Source organism: Eleutherodactylus coqui, chromosome 2 (assembly GCF_035609145.1).
Source record: "Eleutherodactylus coqui strain aEleCoq1 chromosome 2, aEleCoq1.hap1, whole genome shotgun sequence".
NCBI lineage: Eukaryota > Metazoa > Chordata > Amphibia > Anura > Eleutherodactylidae > Eleutherodactylus > Eleutherodactylus coqui.
The window spans coordinates 6,701,089-6,722,946 of NC_089838.1; the positions used below are offsets into that span (position 1 = coordinate 6,701,089).

Genomic DNA, 21,858 nt, shown 5'->3' on the forward strand with positions numbered 1-21,858 from the left:
CTCTGGGGCGGCCGTTTCTGAAGTTGGGAGATTTGTGGAATTCACTCTGGATATAATCTGTGGTTGGCACTCTGGGGGCATCAGACTGACATCTGTTGGCACTCTGTAGGGCATCTGTGAAAGGTAATCTGGTAGACATTGGTGGCTGGCACTCTGGGGGTGATAGGTACTCAATGGGGTATTTATGGTAGGCACTAAGGGGCAGCTGTTTCTGCAGTAGGCAGGTCTTGCAACCAGTACTCTTGCTGTAATTTGTGATTGGCACCACTCTGTGGGGCACTGGAGGATGGCACTTAAGGGAGTATTGTAAGAATTCTGGGGGGCATCGGTGAACTGATACAATGTGGAGCATCTGTTGTTGGCACTTTGGGGGTCATCTGTGGCCATCCAAGATAATGGTCGCTGACACTGTGGGGGTGATTGGCTCTCAAAGCACTCTTGATGGTAGGTACTCTGGGGGCAGCTGTTTCTGCATTTTCGGGTATTTGTGGCATTCAGTCTTGCTGTAATCTGGGGCTGACACTCTGAGGGGCACCTGAGACTGACACAATGCAGGGCATCTGTTGTGGCAGGTAATCTGGGAGATATTGGTGACTGGCACTCGGGGGGTGATTGGTAGTTGGTGATCTAATAAGCGTTCCTTGTAAGTACTCTGGAGGACATCTGTGGCAGATATTCGGAGGGGCACTGGAGGATGGCACTCAAGGGAGTATGATAGTTACTCTGGGGGTCATCTGTGGCTGACACAATGTAGGATATCTGTTGTTGGCACTCTGGAGGGCATCTGTGGCAGGCAATCTGGGGGGAATCTTTGGTTAGCATTCTAGGGGGCATCCATTAGTGCACTGTAGAGTATCTGAGGCTGGCAGTGGGGTATGGTGGAGACATCTGTAATTATTACTCTGGGGGAAACACCCTTTTAAAGGTCTTGTGCCAAGATGCACAACCCCTCTCGGATACGGGATCTGGGGTGAATAGTTGATCGCTTCCAGCAATCAGCTGATTTTCCACGCACCTCCAAGTATTTTTCCTGCAGCGGCCACTACAGGAAAAATGTAGAATTGCAGGACGGCAGTTCACATGAATGAGTGTCTTGTAATATGACGGCACACGGCCCGCCGTAGCGGATCTCCATTCTGGATCGTAGAGGGGGTGTTGAGTAGAGGACCCCACTCTATGACATTCACAGGCGCTAATAGGTCATACGCACAGGGATTGTCCTCTCGGCACAACACCTTTCAGGAAGCCCCGGTGGTTCTGCAGATACACTTTAATAATATTGGGCACTCAGGATTTTTTTGGCTCGTTAAGAATTCTGAACCATTAGATTCTGGATTAATGGACTTCTACTTCAGGTCTGAATGCCGCAATAACAGGAACATTCCAGCTTCTCCTAGACCCGGTTATGGCTGCAGACAGTCAGGGCACTTTGTATTGATCTCCATTGCATTAAAACAAAATGACTTTTAAAGTATCGGCATGGACGGGTGCCAGCGTTCCGGGTTATCTGCCACATCGTCAACGCCCAACCCAAGGATCCTTCCTGCAGTCAGGGGCAGAGAACCAGCAATGGGGGTCAGTTACCAGAGCCTTACATGAGGGGTCAATGATTAGAACGGAGGGCTTATAATGGCCACCCCATGTGCTGTATGCAATATGTCTACAGATGAGCAGGCAACTGCGGGGGTCTCAGGAGCCAGCTCCCCAATAGTATGTGATAAGAGAACCCCTTTAAGTAAAAGAATAACCTACAGCAGGGGTCCCCAACTCCAGTCCTCAGGGACCACCAACAGGTCATGTTTTCAGGATATCCTATGGTAAGACCACCAGTGGCAATGTCTGAGGACCAACAATAATTACATCACCTGTGCAACACTGAGGAAAACCTGAAAACATGACCTGTTGGGGGCGCTGAGGACTGGAGTTGGGGAACACTGACCTACAGAGCAAAAGCTCACAGCGGTGCAGAGTATTTCAGGAGATGATACGCCATGGAATGTTCGAAGCTTTGACCCTTTTACTTTGCTAGCAAGACTATGGCTGCATACAGCAAGGACAAAGCAATGCAGGCTACCATAGTGCAGAATGTTCTGTTTAACCCCTTCAGCTTATTTAGGGCGGCCTCACACAAGCGTAAAAAAAGTAGTCTCTAGACACCTCTAGTTCACATGGGTGGAGGAATCACCCCGCTCGGATTTAAATGGCATTAAGCTAAAAGAGGTGCCCCTGGTTGTGGGTATTTGCAGCGTTTTCCATAAGGTGGTGAACATCCTCCATACTCAGTCTGATCCATGCCCACCACAACAGCTGCGTCAGGTGGTGCACATTTGGCGGATAGGTAGGGACAGATCTCACAGCCCTTTCCAGCATATCCCAAATATGTTCAATGGGGTCAATGGAGTGGCAGTATGGGGTAAGAATGATAGTCCATGGAGTTGTATGCCCCCCATACTCTTTCATCGCTGTTAGCGGTACATCCCCAGTTTACATAGAGACGTGCTGCCACCAACAATGATTTTGGTGCCACGACGCAATCACCTGACTACAAACGTTTGGTCACTCCTCTGCTTATAGGGGGTGAAGGAATAACCTTCCCCTGAGGTTTGGTTCTTTGGGGGGTCGTAGCGTGAAATGCTGTAGTAAGGTTTTATGAAGGCCTGCTAGCGTTGTCTGGAGTAGTTGTATGGTGACCACATGAGCGGTTGGAATACATGGGGAATTGGGGGAGGCGAATATTCGTAGGGATGAATGAGTGTTTGGACGAGCATAAAAATTGGGCTGGCGTGAGTGAAGGAGTTTGCAGAAGTGAGTTCAGGGCTGGAAGGTGCGAGGAGTTGGGTGTGTTGTGTGAGAAGGTGGACTAGCCAAGAGCAGCGGCCCTGAAGTTGGGCGTAGAGAGTCGGAGTCTCCAACTGATGTAAATTTTGGATTGCGCAGAGAGTACTTCAACATCCTGGTTGAAAGACTGTGTAATCGAGAGACTGATCGAGTGTAGGGTTATGCCATGCCCAGTTATTCACCCTTATGCCCAGTTATTCACTGGGCTAACCTCTACCTGATGGCCATAAGGCCTAGGGCCTTTTATATTTGCCCGTTCCCTGATGGACTGGGTAAACGGCTTTACCACAATAACTGTCTTGTGCTATCGAACATATACCCCTGATATGCTGATCAAGGCATATTCACATGGCCTGATCATCCACCATTTTCAAGGGGCCTTTGATCACCGTGAGGGAAGCCATAATGTTGTCTAATACACCATCTTGCCTTTGTCTTATATTAAGTTTTGCTTCCTGTATTTTTCTGTATTCCCTCCAGCGTACATCCAGATGCATCGGCTAACGAAGAAAGCAGTCGGAGGAGTACAAGGTCATCGCGCAATTATAACTTGTATAAATAGATGGGAACTACCTGCAGCCCAATGCGGAAGAAGGGGGGAGGAAACTATAAGTGATAAAAGCTAGAAACAGATAACAGCCTAATTGGGTAGTATAGCGAAACAGATGATAATTAGTTCTTTCTATGTAAAGGTCTATTTACACGGAGTGACGATCGCTCAAACTACAGCTTGAGTGACAGCTTTGAGCGATCATTTTGCATAAACTATTAAGTAGCTTCTCAACATGCAAATGAAGCCTCTTTCTGAATAATAGTTAATAGCCGGAGGCTCTTATCTGCATTCAGCTCCATTGTTCTCCGGCAGGTTAGGTAGCTGTAACAATACTATCAGCACTACCCACAGAGAACTCAGCATGCGGTCCTGATAAGACCACATGATGATTTATAGGTTGGCCTAAATTGAACGATTGGCTGAACACTGTGACCAATCAGAGGCAGCCCTTAGCTATCGAATGACAGCTGAGAGCTGCCTTTAATTGGTTTCTGTGCTCAACCAATCACAGGCAGCACTCACCCACTCATGAATTCACCAACGCCCAGAGTTGTGATAGAGCAACGCGGTCTCAACACATGGACATTCCGGATGAGCTAAACGCCCTTCACTCAATCCTCCTTTATACAGAGTCAAGTCACAGTATTATGCCCAGCAGCTACACAGACTGGGGGTGACTTAGTAAGGTGCTAGTAGGTGGTCTCAGGTATCTACAGACATACTGACTGCATCCCACAGCTGTAAAAGTCTGAACTATTAAATATTGCACTCAGTAAAGTGATGGTAGGTGGTCTCTAGTATCTGCAGTGCATCCCACAGTGGCTGGAGGGTGCGTGGAGAAGGATCCACAGAGCGAACACAACCATCGAGGTGGTCCCATAGATGCTCAATTGGGTTCAAGTCTGGGGAATTAGGGGGCCAGGAAAGTACTTGGAAGTCTTGGTCAACCATGGTGGGACATTTCTAACCTTGTGACATGTGGCATTTTCTTGCTGGAAGATCCCATGTGAAACCGTGACTCATCGGAGAAGGCAACCCTTTGCCAATCAGCGGTGGTCCAATCCCGATACTGCAAATTAAAGCCTTTTCTTCCAAAGCACCTTTGTTAGCACAGTGTGATTGTTCTCAGTGAGAGAAACCAAGTAATCTTGTAGCCCGGGTGCAGTGACCACCCGTCTGCTTCAGAGCCGCATGCGCAGTAGGGTTCACTAAACTGTTGTTTTAGACAGGTCTGGTAGCCCCCCCCCCCAACTTCTTCATTCATCTCACATCAATGACATGTGGTGCTCCGCAGTTTCCGCATCACGCCCTTGATGGGCTACATACTGCCGACGTTGAAAGTAGGAGGTGGTCATGATAATGGGACTCAACTGTGTATCCTAGCTGTTTATCATCTCTGTCTTTGCCCGGCTTGGTATCGGTTAACTCCTCATTCCTTCCAGGAACATTCTTAAACACAGTAGCAGAACCAGAAAAGTTTAAGCCATCGAATATGGTTCAAGCCAGTTAAGGACAAAGTACTTGGGTGAGATATGTATAGAGAGCTTTGCACAATGTGGGGCAGAAGAAGAACCATTAGTAGGGCGTTGGACCTCTTCTGGCCTTCAGAGTCGCAGCAATCCGTCATTGCATAGAGTCCACAAGGTGATGAAATATTTCCCCAGGATTATCGGCCCCTGCGGACAGGAAGCTCCTTGTAAATGCTGCAAATTACATGAAGGTACTGACATGTACTGACCGGCTGACAAAAAAGGGGTCATCGATTTATGTTGCTTGCGCCAAATTTTGACCTCCCATCAGAAATCTGGATCCATCTCACCAGGCTAGTCCTGGACAATTTTGGCAAAGAATAGAACCCCTTGATTCCAGTGGGTTTGTACACACGTGCGTATATTTCCTGCACATTTCAGTCGCACAAAAACCCTGCATGATCTACTTTCCTGCGCACAAAAATCCCCATGGAAGTCGATAAAAATGTGCAAATGTGCAGAAAACACGCTAGGAGATGTGGAATCGTGCAGGAAAAAGGACACACCTGAAACTCATTAGACTAATTAGCCAGTTCAATTAGTGCATATTCTTTAGGCTGGATTCACACAAACGTATATCGGCTCGGTTTTCACGCCGAGCCGATATATGTCGTCCTCCTCTGCAGGGGGGGGGGATGGAGGAGCCAGGAGCTGGAACTGAGCTCCCGTCCCCTCTCTGCCTCCTCTCCGCCCCTCTGCACTATTTGCAATGGGGAGAGGCGGAACGGGGGCGGGGCTAATTCATAGAACTTAGCCCCGCCCACGTCCCGCCTCCTTTCATTGCAAATAGTGCAGTGGGGCGGAGGGGAGGGAGAGACGGGGCGGGAGCTCAGTTCCTGCTCCTGGCTCTTCCATCCCCCCCCCCCCTGCAGATGGGTAGGACGTATATCGGCTCGGCGTGAAAACCGAGCCGATATACGTTCGTGGGAATGCAGCCCATGCCATACACAAATGCACATGCTGGTGCGTGGAAAAACTACAGTAAAATACGCCGATGCACGTGCAAAAAAGCATAGTTCATTCTGCAAAAACGCTGCACGCATGCGCACACAAATAGGCATACGCTGGTATGACACCAGGCTGAGGGCTTAAATAGACAATTGCGTTTGCGCACATATTTGCGCGCGTGAAACTCACACCTGCAAAACATGATGAAGCGAACCCATTGATTTCAATGGGTTTGTTCTCATGAACGTCTTTCTCGCACGCAATTCCTGCACGCATGAAAACATATGTCCTGCCCTTTCTGTGTTTTGCGCAAAAGCTGCCAGAGAAGCTTAAAAAAAAAAAAAAACGAGAAAGGGTGTGACCCTGCGGGCACCATAGGAGTCTATGGGGGGGGGGGGGATGTGCACAAATGTGCGCCTGATACCTGGTAATAATTGCACAATACGCCGAGCAATTTCACGGGGAATCGAAAGCACTGGGGACTAATTAGGCTGCCCGGCCTTTTAAATCCCGGCAGCGCAGGAGGTACAGTAAAATACGCAGATACGCGAGCGAAAGGGCGACCTTCACTGCTCAACCAGTTGCGCTATTGCGTGCCTCTTTGTGTTTCCGCCTGTGTGAATACCCCCTTATGGCGCAGTGTAGTTTTCTCCCCTTCTACGACTGTGATATCAGTGGATTTCAGTGGTTTCATTGGCACTCGCGGGATTCTCTATGTATAGCTATATCAGGGGGCAATACAGAGATCTCTCCCATCATCTATTATACCCAGGACTGTAACAAGGGGGCGCTCTATACATCTACAGGAGAGAAGGTTTCTACATCGACACAGACTGGGATTCTTCACTGTAAAAGCAGTGATGTTACGTCTAGTCACTCCTACCTGAGCACGTGTACATTCTGTTAGGTCATTCACACCCACGAACTGGCGAAACTCAGATGGAACTTGGAAACAGTGGAAATTGCTCACGAACAGACATAACACACTGACTGACAAACGCCCTAAACACGACCAAGCAGACCGGCAAGCATAAACAGATACAAATAGATACGATTCAAGATATTGGTTCGGATTTTGGGCAAGATACTTGGGCACGTTAAGGGTCCTCGTTGTCTCACGGGTCCCTACTCTAACGAGACCACTACCCCCAGGAAACCTGCCTGCAAGTGGGTGACAGGGATGGCCCCATGCTGCAACCTAGGGACCTACCCCGACCTAGATGACAAACGAAGCACAGCAGGACTGAACCCAGCTCACACCAACAAGTCAGGGATCTGCATACAACACCGATCACCATGCGCCCCGAACAGGACACTGTTCACACTGAACATACTGAACAAACAGAGGAAAGCCCAGCTCCCTTTAGCAGAAGAGCTGATATATATGAGCAGCAGGCCTGGTTGATTGGCTGGCCATAGAAATCCACAGCCAGCTTAATAAACCCCTCCTATGGGGCTGGCTGGAACCTAACGAGTCAGACTATGGAACTCTGTGCCTGAGGACGTGGTGAGGGCCAACTGGATAAAAGAGTATAAGAGGGGCCTGGACGCCTCTCCTGAGTATTATTGCTTCAGAAGGGTCGGTGATCCGGGGATTAATCCAATTGGCAGATTAGAGTCAAGAAGGAATTTTTTTCAGCTAAAATTAGGAAAATTGGCCCTTAGGTGCAGTCAGATCTACATAAATACTGACTGTGAAATACACTGAACCCCGAGCCTCCATGCACCCGACCCTCCATGCACCCGACCCTCCATGCACCCCGACCCTCCATGCACCCCGACCGCTGCAGGCTGCTTCACGGCTGCAGTACAATTCATACAGCAAGAGACTGAGTATGTTCCCTGCCTGTACACAGAAATGTATCTGGGTCAGTAGGGGTCTCAGTCAGGAGGAGCGGCCTGAACCTAGAGAGGTGGTCCCGGGACGGCCAGCCCCTGCCCACCACACACACAACCTCTTGCTCCTTTGTGCTGCTGATCTACAGACACTAATGATCAGGGAGCAGTGCAGCACAGATGCATGGCACTGACTGACCAAGTCTCACCAATGCACTACTCATTGTCTGCGCACCCAGCGCTCCTGAAGCTGCATTCCATCGCCCCAATATTAGCCCCGCCCACAGGGCTATTTCCCCATTTTACCCAAAACGATGGGTAAAGATGGCGAATTATTTAAATTAATTTGATTAATCACCCAGCTCTAGACCAGGCAATGTTTTTCTACTGCTCAGTGATGCAAGTTTTGCGCTCTGCTCCCAACTTTCTGTTTCTCTTCGACACAATGGCGCTAGAACCGGTCGTCTGCTGTTATAGCCTATCGTGCTAAAGAACGGCAAAGTGTGCATTCAGAGACGTTCATTGGAGCACCAGCGTTGTGATCAGCTGTAGTTTCCTTGGCTGTACACTGCCTGTTCATCAGAGCGATTCCTGACATCCTCCTGTGACCCCTTTCGGCCGTGAGTTGTTTCCGTCCACAAGATCCCCATTCTTCGATCACAACGTTCTCAGTACACTGTCTACACCATACTGTGAGAAAACCGCATGTGGTTGGCCGTGAAATCCTGTCCCCGGCTAGTCTAGCCCCGATGACCGACCTTGTTGGAATCCCTCAGATCGCTGGATTTTCCCATCTGATGTGGATTCACACAGACATTGATCCACGGAAAACTTATTACATGACTTTATACCGCACTCCGGGGTCACGGCTCTAATTTAACATACAGGGAAGCTCCAACCGTGGGCTCTCTTATAGAGTGGCCATTCTGCGTATTATTATTATGTCAGTCATATAACGGAATAGGCTGGACATTTGTCCATGAGTTGTGTCTGACGCTGCAGTTTAACCCTATTCACTTGAATACTGCAATACCAGACGCAACCAATGAGTGGCGCTGTGGACAAAGAAAGCAGCCATCTTTGACTATTATTATAATGCCCTCTTACTTACTGCTTAAACAAAAAAGCTAAATCATGTTCAAAGGTGGACATTCGCTTTAAGATTCTATTGAGCTACTGACCTCCTTTAAGTCCTGGACAAGGACATTGAGGCGCTCGTTCTCTCCTTGAACGTTGGTGATCACCGCCTTGCTTTGCCTTATGTCTTGCTGCATTTCCAGTATTCTACCCAGGTAATACTCTTCCTTGGTTGCAGACTCCTGCAGTAAAGTCTCCTCGCGGGTCTCGCCATCTTCGGCAACTTTGCGGTGGACGGTGAAGGACTGTCCAAAGGCCTAGAAAACAACCATGAAAGAAGTTATTGAAATTGCTTCTAAGTAAAAAATGCATCTTATCATGTCTGTATGGAGGCCTACAGTCATGAAAAAAACTAAGTTACGCCCTCTGTGAATTCTACTTTATGTATCAGGACATAATAGAAAAAAAATCTGGTCCTTACGAAGTCTTAAAATTAGGAAAGGACAACCAGGGGTGCCCCTACTATAAGGTGACCTGAGCCTGCTGCCTCAGGCGGCAGTCTACAGCAACTCAGAGGGGACAGTGCTAGGGTGGCCGGTCATGTAGGCCTCCTTCACACGGGTGTAGGTGTTTTTACGTGTGCCCGCCGGTGCCGTAAAAACATGTGAACTGTGACTCTGGGGGTTATCCCATGTATACCAGAGACATGTTTTTTCTTACTTTGGTTTGTATGGTTAGCTGGTTTAAAGTTGTTTATGTAAGTTTACCACAGCATGACAAGTATGCATACATTCCACTATATAAACGGCAAGAGAGGGAGGTCCACGTGACACCCCTAAGGCCCGACCTACCCAGTAAACACCACATCCTACTCATGCACAGGAAATATATTACACACGACTGACATCACACCAATGTCCTGGAATGTCTGGAGAATGGAAAACCCCCAGAAACGTTCCATGATATTTTCATTAATTAGACGTCGTAACCCCCATATAATTTGCCTCCAAGAGACCCACCTAGTGCCCAAAAAAACTTTCCCTACACCAAAAGCCTTGGGTTCAATGGGTAGCCTCGTTCATGGGGAGGTCAGCTGGCAGGACCCTTGGAGAACCAGACACCCTGATACTCGGGTATTCTCCTGCTACTCCGCCGGGAGCAGGTCCTTATCCCGTATAGATTATATTTTTGGTAATGCGAGAACCTGTGCAGCGATGACAAATGTAACATACCTTCCCAGAGGAATATCCAACCACTGCCCCCTCTGGGCTGAGTTAGGGTCATCAACTAATGGAGAAGCTAGGCACAATGGTTCAGTCAGGGTAGACCATACTTCTTACTACTGCAGGAGAAGGCCGTAGATCCTTTCTCATCAAACAAAGGTATTATGAACTAGGCAACCAGTTTAGTAGCCTACTAGCCCACGTAGTTCACCGGAATTCAGCATCTCCCCCAATATTATGCATTAAATCAGACCAGGGAGCAATTCTTCATGACAGATCGGGGCAAGATTCCAACAGTTTTATAACAAACTGTATACCACCAGAGCTCAATACTCACAAACCGAGTTGGGGGACTTCCTTGATAGCCGCCCCTTCCCAGTGCTTACCACTGAGCAAAAAGCATGTATTTAAGCTCCTTTCACGCTGGAGGAATTGTCAGAGGTATTGGCAGATATGTCTAAGGTAAATCACCAGGCCCCGACGGACTCCCGGTGGAGGTGTACGCAAAGTATCAAGACATATTGTTACCAATACTATTAGAAACATACAATGCAGCCTTCAAAGCGGCCCCCTACCCACATCCTTTTATGATGCAACAATTGGGATTAGATGATAAATTACTGACCAAAGTGTTGTTCAACCACCTCAAACCAATAATCCTAGATCTAATACATCCTGATCAAACTGGGTTTATGCCCATGAAGTCAACACGGGAGAACCTACGGAGGGCCCAAGTGATCACGCAAATAGGGGAAGCCACTAGAGAAGACTGGGCGCTAGCTTCTCTAGATGCTACAAAAGCTTTTTATTCTATCGAGTGGCCATATTTATTCTGCACTCTTCAGAAATCTGGGGTTGGTGAGGCTTTTATTCAACGGATCTCATTAATTTATAATTCTCCCATGGCTACAATATCGGTGAATGGCCTGTGCTCTCCCTATTTCTGCCACAACAGAGGTACAAGAAAAGGGTGTCCTTTATCTCCCATATGATGTGAGCATGATGTATAGGAGCTTAGTTGTAGGAGACCGGGAGGACCATGTGGCATTGTATACAGATGACTTAATGCTTTTCCTATCAGATCCTGTAACAACGCTTTCGCATGCAATGGGCGTTATAAATCGGTTTGGTGAGTTTTCTGGCCTGCATATCAATTGGGCAAAGCCTGCCTTGATGCCTTTCTCTCTGGAAAGCCCTCTGTGGGACTCTGGATCACTTTGCGACCTTCAGATCATGGATAAGTTTAAGTGTCTAGGCATCCAGATCCCTAATATCTCCAAACGGTCCCTGGACCTGAATGTACATCCCCTAGTAGACCCATTTAAGACCAAATTTAAAATATGGAGCTCTCTGACACTCTCAGTAGCAGGTTGAATAAATTTAATTAAGATGATAGTGCTACCCAAATGCCTTTACATTATGCAACACACCCTGACATGGATCCCAAAACGATTTTTCAAAGCACTAACCTCTTTGATGTCTACCTTTATATGGGGAAATTCACACCTAAAACTGCGCCTCTCTCCACTTCAAAGGCCAAAGAAAGATTTGGGGGGGGCCTCCCTCCCAGACTTATTCTTATACTATATTGCTGGCCAGCTGATCCATATGAGAAGCTGGGTGGGGAATAGCCCACTGCCCAACTCAGAGTCACATCTGGTGCACTACCTAAAGGTCCCCAGGCTGTGTCCCATATTGAAGTCACCCTTGGTGCTCTTGGGTAAAATGCTCCCAATACACAAATTGGCTTTACAAATCTGGGGACTGGCAAAACCCATTGGCGAATTCACAGACATTACAGCAGATACACCTCTGTGGGGCAATCCAGAGATGCTCAAGTTACAAGATGACCATGGATGGGAAAGTTGGGGCATACAGACTTTAGCAAACACAATTTTCACCCCCGGGTGCTACATATCACATTATCCCTTAAAACGCATTTTGCCCTCCCAAGGCCCTCAGGGCGCTATATCCACATTGTATTCCCACCTTATCTCCCTCAGATATCCCAGCAACACCTCCTGCCCTGTTAAATGGAGACCACTCATTCCGACATTAACTGACGATACTTATCAGGATTTGTTGGAATCTCCTCTATTTGTTTCACCAGCGGCAAACGACAAAATGGTCCAATTATATATAATACACCAATGTTATCTATCTCCAGTAAGGCTGCATAAAATGGGTAGGACTCCATCAGCAAACTGCATAAGATGTATATGTGTTCGCTTGGACTTTTGGCACATGATATGGGAATGCCCGGTCATCCAGAGCTTCTGGGAGGAGGTTACAGATTATTAGGGATACTAGATGAAGAACAATGGCAGCACCATATTAGAATCTTTCTGAGAGTCATTATTCCTGGCGAGGAAAACAATCGCTCTAAGATGGATGGATCATAAAAATCAATCACTTTCTATGTGGAGGAAGACAGTTAACTCTGTCATACCATATAATTATATAGTCTACCAGCTAATATACCGGCCTCGCACCAGTTAATCTCATACAGGTGTTTACATGCTGTTTGCACAGAAAATTTTATGAAGTCAGGGTTACTTTAGAGGAACCGAGGAATAAAATATGTTTACACATAGAGGAGCGTTAGATTCTCTTCAGGCTGCATGTACGGATGTCCCTCTGCAGAATGTGCCACCCCTCCCACTCTCCTCATTTAGGACCTAAAGAATGCTTGCGCCAAATTTTATGCTTGTACAACACTGAGAAGTTACATTACATAGGGGTGCACTTACTTTTGCACTTAGCATTGAATAATCAAGTTGTGATCCCTTTACTTTTCCTATTTAGGACCTAAATAATGCTCCTGCCAAATTTAATGTTTGTACGTCATTGGGAAGTTAGAATTAAAGGGGTTGTTTCGTGAAATCAAGTGGGGTTCAGCACTTCTGTATGGCCATATTAATGCACTTTGTAATATGCATCGTGCATTAATTATGAGCCATACAGAAGTTATTCACTTACCTGCTCCGTTGCTAGCGTCCCCGTCGCCATGGATCCGTCTAATTTTGCTGTCTTCTGGCGTTTTTAGACACGCTTGCGCTGTGCGGTCTTCTCCGTGGTGAATGGGGCCGCTCGTGCTGGAGAGCTGGTCCCGCGTCGTCATCGTAGCTCCGCCCCGTCACGTGTGCCGATTCCAGCCAATCAGGAGGCTGGAATTGGCAATGGACCGCAAAGAGCCTACGGTGCACCATGGGAGAAGACCCGTGGTGCATCGTGGGTGAAGATCCCGGCGGCCATCTTGGTAAGGTAAGAAAGAAGTCGCCGCAGAGCGGGGATTCGGGTAAGTAATATATATATATATATATATATATTTTTTTTTTTTAACCCATCCCTTGGGTTTGTCTCACGCCGAAACGGGTTTTTTTTTTTTTCAATAGGCCCCCCGTTCGGCGTGAGACAACCCCTTTAATGTTTGAGCGCCCGTTCATAAGGCACCAGGCCCAGCACATATACACAGAGGTCGCAATGCCGTTGGGCGGGGAGAGACAGCTTAGCTCTGCTAAGCTGTCTCCCCCTTCCCTCCCCCTCATCGGCTCACCTCCCCTTCCCTCCCCCTCATCGGCTCACCTCCCCTTCCCTCCCCTCCTGCTGTTTGCAATGGGAGGAGCGGAACTAAGCTTCTGCCCCCTCCCTGCCCCTTCTCCGCAGCCAGCAATGGGAGAGGGTAGAGCATGGCGGAGCTTAGCTCCACTTCCATCCCACCCGCCCCTATTGCAAAGAGCTGGAGGGGAAGAGAGAGGAGGAGAGAAGTGGGAGGGAGCTTCGCAGTCGAGCTGCTAAACTCGCTCCCACCTCCCTTCTCCGTTCCCTATCATTGGCTCCCATAGGAATCTATGCAGCGGCCGAAGTATTCCAGGCAGAACGATAGTTCCAGGACTATCTTTCCTGCCCAGCGTAAAAGCGCCCAGTGTTAGATTGGCCGGTCGGGCGCTTTTATGCCGTGGGAATACGTCTGTATGATCTGATGCACTGGAATCCAGAGGAAGATAGCGTGATGGATTGACTGCAATGGAAGCCGTCCGCGCGTACACCCGCGGCAAATAGAGCATGCCGCGGGTGAGGGCGGGTGATTTTACTGTGCGTAATTCCGCAGTGGAATTCCTCACCGTAAGCATTGTGCTATTAGGTTCAATAGAAGCTAATAGCTGCGGGCAACGCGGCGGAAATCCATCCGTGGGAAGGAGCCCTTACTGGTTTCATAGGAATTAAGAGGATAAGCGGCAGCCAGAGGCTTCTAATCAAATGCCCATGATTAACTAATCATCAGTAAGTATGTCCAACTTTGACGAAGGCTGCATTGGGTAGCCGAAACGTGGCCATTTTTAACGATTAGTGAGCAAATAAAGACGCATCCGTAGATGAAGTGATAACCTTTTTGACACCAGAATCTGCTGTCCTGCATTACTATTTTTCCGGGATCTGTGGACTCCTTGTGATAACTCAGAGAACAATGAATTCTAAGGTGGACCAAAACACTTTACAGGAGAACATCGGGCAGCCGTCTACTACCTCAAGCTAAAGAGACACCGGGTGATGCAATAAGGCAATGAACCAAAACATGCAAGTAAATCAAATAAAAAATAATTGAAAAAGAAGATTTGAGTTTTAGAATGGCCAAGTCCTGACCTTAACCTTATGGAAATGCGGTGGCATGACGTAAAGAGGGCTGTGCATACAAGGCATCCCAGAAATAATGATCAATTGAAATATATTTGCAGGGAGTATTGGTCCAAAACTACTCCACAATATTGTGCATATTTTATTTGCAGCTACAGAAAAAATTTGGTGGAAGTGATTGCTGCTAAATTGGGATTCACTTACTTTTTCTCCCTGCATTGTCGATGATTATTCAGTGCGCTCAATAAAAGAGATGACTGCTGGAACTGCTTGTGTGCTATTAGTTGTGTTGTGTTTGACTATAATTGTGACTTAGATAACAGACCGCATTTTATTAGAAATCATTGCAGAAATCCAGGTAATTCCAAAGGGTTCACTTACTTTTTCTTGATACTTTTTTTTTTTAATGCAAAAGTAAAACAAAAGTTAAAGAGCATTCAGCAAGGTATATAAAATAGAGAAGTTTGTCAATAGAGCAAGCTGCAAAATATGGAGCGGCACAAGGAAGAAGCATGACCATGAGTCAGGGATAGTCAGCAGATGTTATTGGCCTCCTTACTGCTTGATAAGAGCTCTAATGTATAGCAAGCAGGGGTGTAATGATAGCGGTCATGCCTGGCCCTGGTGGGCTGCAAGGGCCCCTCTGCTACATAAGAAGACACCGGTATTATAAATGGCACATGGTAAGTGGGGCCCTTTTTACAGATTTTGTATTGGGGCCCAGTAGCATCACATTACGTCTCTTTATAGCAGTAGCAACACTATGAACATATACCGTCACATCCCACTAATTCTAAGAATAGAAATCAGTCGGTGACTAAATATGGTTCCCTAGGAATACATTACTACCTCGTGGTATAGGAGGCAGATATAGAAACCATATGTTGTCATTATATCTTCTACTTTCCCTACGAGTCAGCTAAACCTGCAAGGATGACCCGTGTCAGATGTCCTCCAAAGTCACCGAACACACATACTAATGTATTACCAGTTAGTAATAACCATTTCCATTTCAAGGAGTTGTCCACTCCTGGATACTAATTCATTTAATTTCTTAATTGGGTTGTCCAGTTGTAAATTATTGATGGCCTGCCCTTAAGATAGACCAGCAATAATAGATCTGCGAGGGTCCATCACCCGTGACCACTGCCAATCTGCTGTTAGTTGGACCTTGGTGCAGGTGATTTCTGCAGGAAGCAGACAGCTCCAATCTTACTGCAGTGGCCAGGTTTGGTATTGCGGGACAAGTTTCCATTTACTTTAATACCTGAAATGCCCAACCTGGCCACTGCAGTGGGAACGGAACAGTCTGTTTCCTGCCAAAAGCAGTTCAGTGCCTGAGCACAAAGGCCTAGCTTACTGCTGATTCACAGGGTCCCAGGCGGTAGACACTCGCTGATCTACTCTTCTAAGGATAGGCCATCAATAGTTTACAACTGGACAACCCCTTTAAGAAATGAATCAGGGAAAACCTAGTTAGATGAAAAAATGAAGTAGTATCCAGGAGTGGACGACCCCTTAAAATAGGAGTGGGGATTACTAACCAGCAGTACATTAGAATATGTGTTAAGGGACTTAGGAAGGACAAAGTTTACAACTAAACAACCTCTATAATATTTCCTTATGGTGGTCAGAGCTCTGATTTCATGATGCAGAGTTCCAAATTCTGGGCAAAATTTCGGGAACACTTTTTACTATTGGTGACCTATGTTCAGGATGGGTCATCAACAGCAGATCGTCAGAGATCCGCCGCTCGGGATCCCCACCAATCAGCTGATCCTGGTGGATCGGTGCTCAGGATCCCTGCGGATCACCAGATTCTTTGGCCCGCTGTCAGTGCGGTGGAGATGGACGACCACATTGATGGTCAAGGCTGGATGTGTAATAGACGGCTTCACTCCCATTGAAATCAATCCAGTTGTTCATAAATGTATTAATTATTAGGACCCTTTTTTCCACAGAACATACGTAATAAATTGGTTTAACTGAAACCCAGAAATATGAAATATTCTGTGCCTTTTTGCACTACCCCCGTTTCCCTGAAAATAAGACATAACCTGAAAATAAGACATAGCAGGATTTTTCTGGATTTTTGAGGATGCAGAATGCTTTTTCAGTATTTTTGAGGATGCTTGAAGTATAAGCCCTACTCCAAAATTTAGCCCTATTTACAGTTAATAAAAAGGGACAATATAAATAGTGTCCAGGCAGCTGTACATGTAAAAAAGTACAATCTATTGGAGCAAAAAATAATATTAGACACTGTCTTTTTTTTTTCGGGGAAACAGGGTATTTACTCGTGTCAGATGTTTGAAAACCACAACTGAATTGTCTGCAGTCTGGATATGTTCAAGAAAATCTATTACTGAAAATAAATGTGACGGTATTTATTATTTTATACATTTAGGGTTTTAAACCAGGCAAAAATCTTTTTTTTATTTTTGGGCGATTTTCCTCTAATTATTCAAATTATATGCAAGATATTTTTAAATAATACATGAAAAGAAGCCTCACATGTTCTTAAAAAAACATGACAAAAATCACTTTAATGTGTAAATTTGTTAAAAAGTTATTATTGCATAACCCGAGGGATACCAAAACTGCTGAATTTGCTTTGGAGGGGGAGGGGAGACCAGAGGGCAGCAGTGAAGAGCTGTGATTCTCCTGTATGTCTCCCTCTCTCAGGGAAGGGTAACATGAATATTTGCTCCCTGATTGTTATATATGGGGTTTATCTCAGAAAAGGAGTGAAGTGCCAAGGGCTTGCTCATTTAATCACCTATCTACACCGCTCAACCTTGCTGACTGCGGCATCTAAACGTGGATACAGAAAAAAAATATTTTAAAAGTACAAGGCTTTAAATATTGAAAAAATAAAAAGAACAAAAAAAGACTACACGTAATTGGTATCGCCACATACCTAAAAATACATCTCAAAAATTAATGGTGAAATGGCCATTCCAGCAAAAAAAAGTTATTCAATGCATTATATGTACCCAAAATTGGTTCCTTTAACCCCTTAATGACACGCCCCTTTTTTTGGTTCTTCCTCTTCACTTTCGAAAAATATTTTATTTATCCATCAACGAAGCTGTCTGAGGGCTTGTTTCTTGTAGGCTGAGTTGTATTTCTCAATAGTCCTATTTAATGTACCATACAATGTTAAATTATAAGTGGAGAGCAATGGAAAATAAATGTAATCCCACCATCTTTGCGGGAGGGGGTGGAAAAGGGGGGTTGAAGGTCTGCTACTGAGGATACATGTCAATCAGCTATTCTTTGGGTCATTGTTCTCATATACTGAGCTGATTTCTACAGGAAACAATGAGCTCCATTCTTACTTCAGTGGCTAGGCTTGGAATTACAGGCAGAGTTCCCATTAAACTGAATGTCCTGCAGTACCAAGCCAGTCCACCAGAGAATAGAGCTGTTTGCTTCCTGCAGAAATCAGCTCAGTATAGGAGAACAATGACCCAGAGAACAGCTGATTGACAGGTATCCTCAGTAGCAAACCCTCAACCCCCCTTTTCCACCCCCTCCCGCAAAGATGGTGGAATTGCATTTATTTTCCATTGCTCTCCACAACAGCCCATGAACTACGGATCGATGGGGGGAACCCAGGCAACGGGCATCCACTGATCTATTTGATTACGTGTCCTGAGGAAAGGCCAACAAGAGTTTACAATTAGAAAACCCCTTTAATCCTGTTTTACTGCCAGTTTTTGATCTCCTCCCAAATTTAGAGCATACCTGAGTTTTCAACAAGTTTTCTAAAATATTCCAGGTTCTCCTTGCGCGCTTCTCTGCTGCTGTTTGCACCCTCTTTACTGTCTATAAGTCCTGATTTCTTGGTGGTCTTCCCAATTTTTTTGGTGCTCTACTGTTTTAAATCCACTTTTAGGAAAGGGGTGTGTAGAAAGCCTAGTATTGTGCCAGTAGTTCACTGTCCTACACTTCTTTGCCTTGACTTCCCTTGCTACACTGCATAGTCTGTGGTTCAATCAGCAGGGGAGCAGTATCTGAATGCCCATCCTTCTGTTCTCCCAAGGACAATTCAAGCATACTGGCCAAATGATGCGTGAACCCAATATAATGTGTGTACTCAGACACCCTTTCCCCCAGGAGAGACAGAGACTTTGGAAATCATTATCACATTGCCTGCAGATCTGTTAGTCTGCAGCTTCTGAGTGCATTGTAGTGCCCCTGTAAAGGTAGCTTCTTCACCCATTGCTAAGGAAACGTCCGTGTCCTTGTTACTACAGAAGCTCTGTACCTAACGACAGACAGTGGATTGCAGAAGGGATGGAAGGGAGACCCCTAGTGGCAGCCCTACAAACATGATTTACAGTAGTAAAGCAACAAACTTTTTAATGCAAGTACATTACAGATATGATGAAGCCAACACAAACTAGCAGATGAGCAGAAGTTGTCCGAAAAGTTAGTGTCCCTGAAAGAGGTGAAAAGTTTACCAAATGTTGGAAGATGTTCCTAAAACTTTAAATGCATCTACAGATATCCAATCACTTTGTACACCACCCAGCTATTGGAGGTAGATAGCCATAAAAAGTTTGCAATTTTTGTAAAAAGTTACGTCCTAAAGGTCTCTAAAAATTCTATTCTCTGATGATTTATCTAAGCTTTATTGAATCTGAACAAAGGAAGCTGCAGTTTAAAGCATGGTGGAAAGGCAAAGCTTCAGCTTATGCTAGAGAAAACTTTTAAATCAATTACAGACTGCACTGACAACAGACACTGACGTATATAAACACGCTACTGGATATCGGAGTTATGTATCAGTGAATACCAGCACATTGTGCCTTATCTGCTGCCTGACCTTGTCTGCGCTGACGCCGTGACACAGCGTTTTGTGTATTCCAATAGCGCCATGCCGATTTCTCATCCCATCACTTATCTTGTGTGCGGTCTGCACACTGGTCGTTCTTGGCTCTGTATTCCAAACCCTTCTAGCTCCCTGTCCTCCTTTTGTGTGTCAGTTCATCTGTCACTTTGCTTTTAAATTCTGGAAAAAAATCAGCTCAGTGTCAAATGTTCCTTCTGAAGTTGTCCAACTAAACCACAATTCTATTAAAGTCTAGACATTTGGACAGAGAATTATTCTGCAAAAATAAACAAAAATGTTCAATATCTACTTCTGCTGCTCTCTCCCCCCTCTTACAGCAGGAATTTCACAAACACACAGAGTGAGAAACTGCAGCTGCATCCCCCCTTCTCCTCCATGTCTCCTATTTATTGCATAACACTATCATGGGTCCCAACCAACCCAGATCTGGCGGAACAGTCATGGTTCAGGCAGCTGAAGAACCATCCCAGGAGGAGATACCACTTACCCAGCCCCCCCCCCCCCCCCCGCTTCTGTCATCACACTCACAGGACCTGATAGGTATCATAGCACAGCTTCACCCATTCCTGAACTGTTTATACATATTAGGGTGGCCCTTATTTTTAAATTTTCTAAAAGTTTAGCTCCCACCCCCTATCTCGTTCCAGTCAACAAAAAAAACGATCTGTGCAAAATTTTTGCTCAATCGGTCAACTGCGAGGTGACCCTCATCGACCATGAAGTTTTTAACATGGTCCCCTAACACAGACCAAAGGTGCAAAGAGTTATACATAGGGAATGCTATCAGGCTTTATCACTGCACTTAATGAGTTAAAGCTCATTAAGTGCAGTGAATTACTCATGCAGTGGGAGGGGCAGCGCTGTCCAACATTTTGTTGACAGAGAGCGTAAAAAATACCCAACTGCTACTAAATTCTCTTTTAGGAAAAAATGTTTAATTTTTTTTAAAAATAGTTTCTATTAAACATTCGTTGTAGTAATAATATAAATGTGTTTCTTATATCAGCCTAGACAAACATATATATATATATTTATATATCCACCTTCATAGGAAATAGCTAGCAGTTAAAAGGTTAACGAGCTCAATATTATACCCTGGTATGTACAAGTTCAATGTTGGAGCTAAACCCCTACACATCTTTCCAGCACTAGCTAACCAGGGAGGAACTTCTTATCTACTTACTGCATTCCTGTGGTGCAGATTAGAATATTAATAAAGTCTATGCTACTCGGGTATATAGGAATTACATGTTCACATAGCGACATACACCTGGGGCGTAAACATATATTAATTATTAGCGTCATTACATACTAGGCCAATCATGAGTTGTTATGATGTTGGGGGGGGGGGGGTGCATGTAATTGGTCCATCATGTTTAACTATATCTGTATTGTATTTGCTTTGAATAAATCAGAAGGGTATTGAAGGCTGACGGATAACAGCAATCTGTTCAAATACATATATTCATGCATGAAGCTTCCCATTATAACCAATTTGGAGCAGATCAGTGAAATCTTCTGGAATATGATTTATTCCCATAAAACAGGTCTGGCATATCCAGATGATATTTCATGAATGTGTGGGAGGGGTCCAGCAGACGGGCACCCCCATATTCAGGATTGGTGAGTGAGTCAAGCTGTCACATCTTCACCATTAAATATCTATGCCAGATAAGCTCAGGTAATTGTATTTTGCCAAAAAAAGAGAAATAATTAATTATTGAAGCCAATGATTGTATTCTACTTACCTATTTTCAGCTAAAGATATTTTTTGTTTTAAACAATTGCTGCGGTTACCTGGATGTGTCCACATACATTTTTCTAACACCTCCTGCACACCGTCGGACTTGCATTGCGAAATCCGGAGCGGGATTCCACCTCCAGATTTCACAGTAAGTCCAGCCCATAGTATGCTATGGAAAAATGCAATTTCCTGCCCAAGTGCAGAATTCAATTGAGATTTTCCGGTCGCGGAAAGAAATTACAGCATGCTGAGATTTGCCGCAGGATATGCACAGCCGACTTCTATTGAAGTCAATGGAAGCCGTTCATGCCGCGGCCATTCCGCAATCATCATTGCTATGGCAACGGCACAGCGTCCTCTCAACTGCACATGCGCCGGACGGCACATTCGCAACAGAAGAGGCCACGTTAACGCCATAGTGACGGAGCGGTGTCCCCTGTACTACGCACGTGCCGCCCGTCACATTGACAGCACAGGAGAAGACGCCGGACAGGTAAGCAGGCCCGACAATGGGTCAACCTCCGCTGCGGGAATCCCGCATGCTGGGTCTGACCCGCCCATGTGCAGACGGCCACGAAAGGGTCACCGGCCGGGCACCGGGTCAAACTCCGCTG

At 45.8% G+C, this 21,858-nt stretch overlaps 1 protein-coding gene across 1 annotated transcript in view; it reads right to left on the reverse strand.

The window, feature by feature from the left end:
* BICD1 (BICD cargo adaptor 1) overlaps window positions 1-21,858 on the reverse strand; it is a 191,255-nt gene that overhangs the window by 106,896 nt on the left and 62,501 nt on the right. Inside the window, exon 2 of the mRNA XM_066590227.1 lies at window positions 8,886-9,098. Coding sequence (XP_066446324.1) covers window positions 8,886-9,098 — 213 coding nt within the window. The remainder of the gene's footprint in view (window positions 1-8,885; window positions 9,099-21,858) is intronic.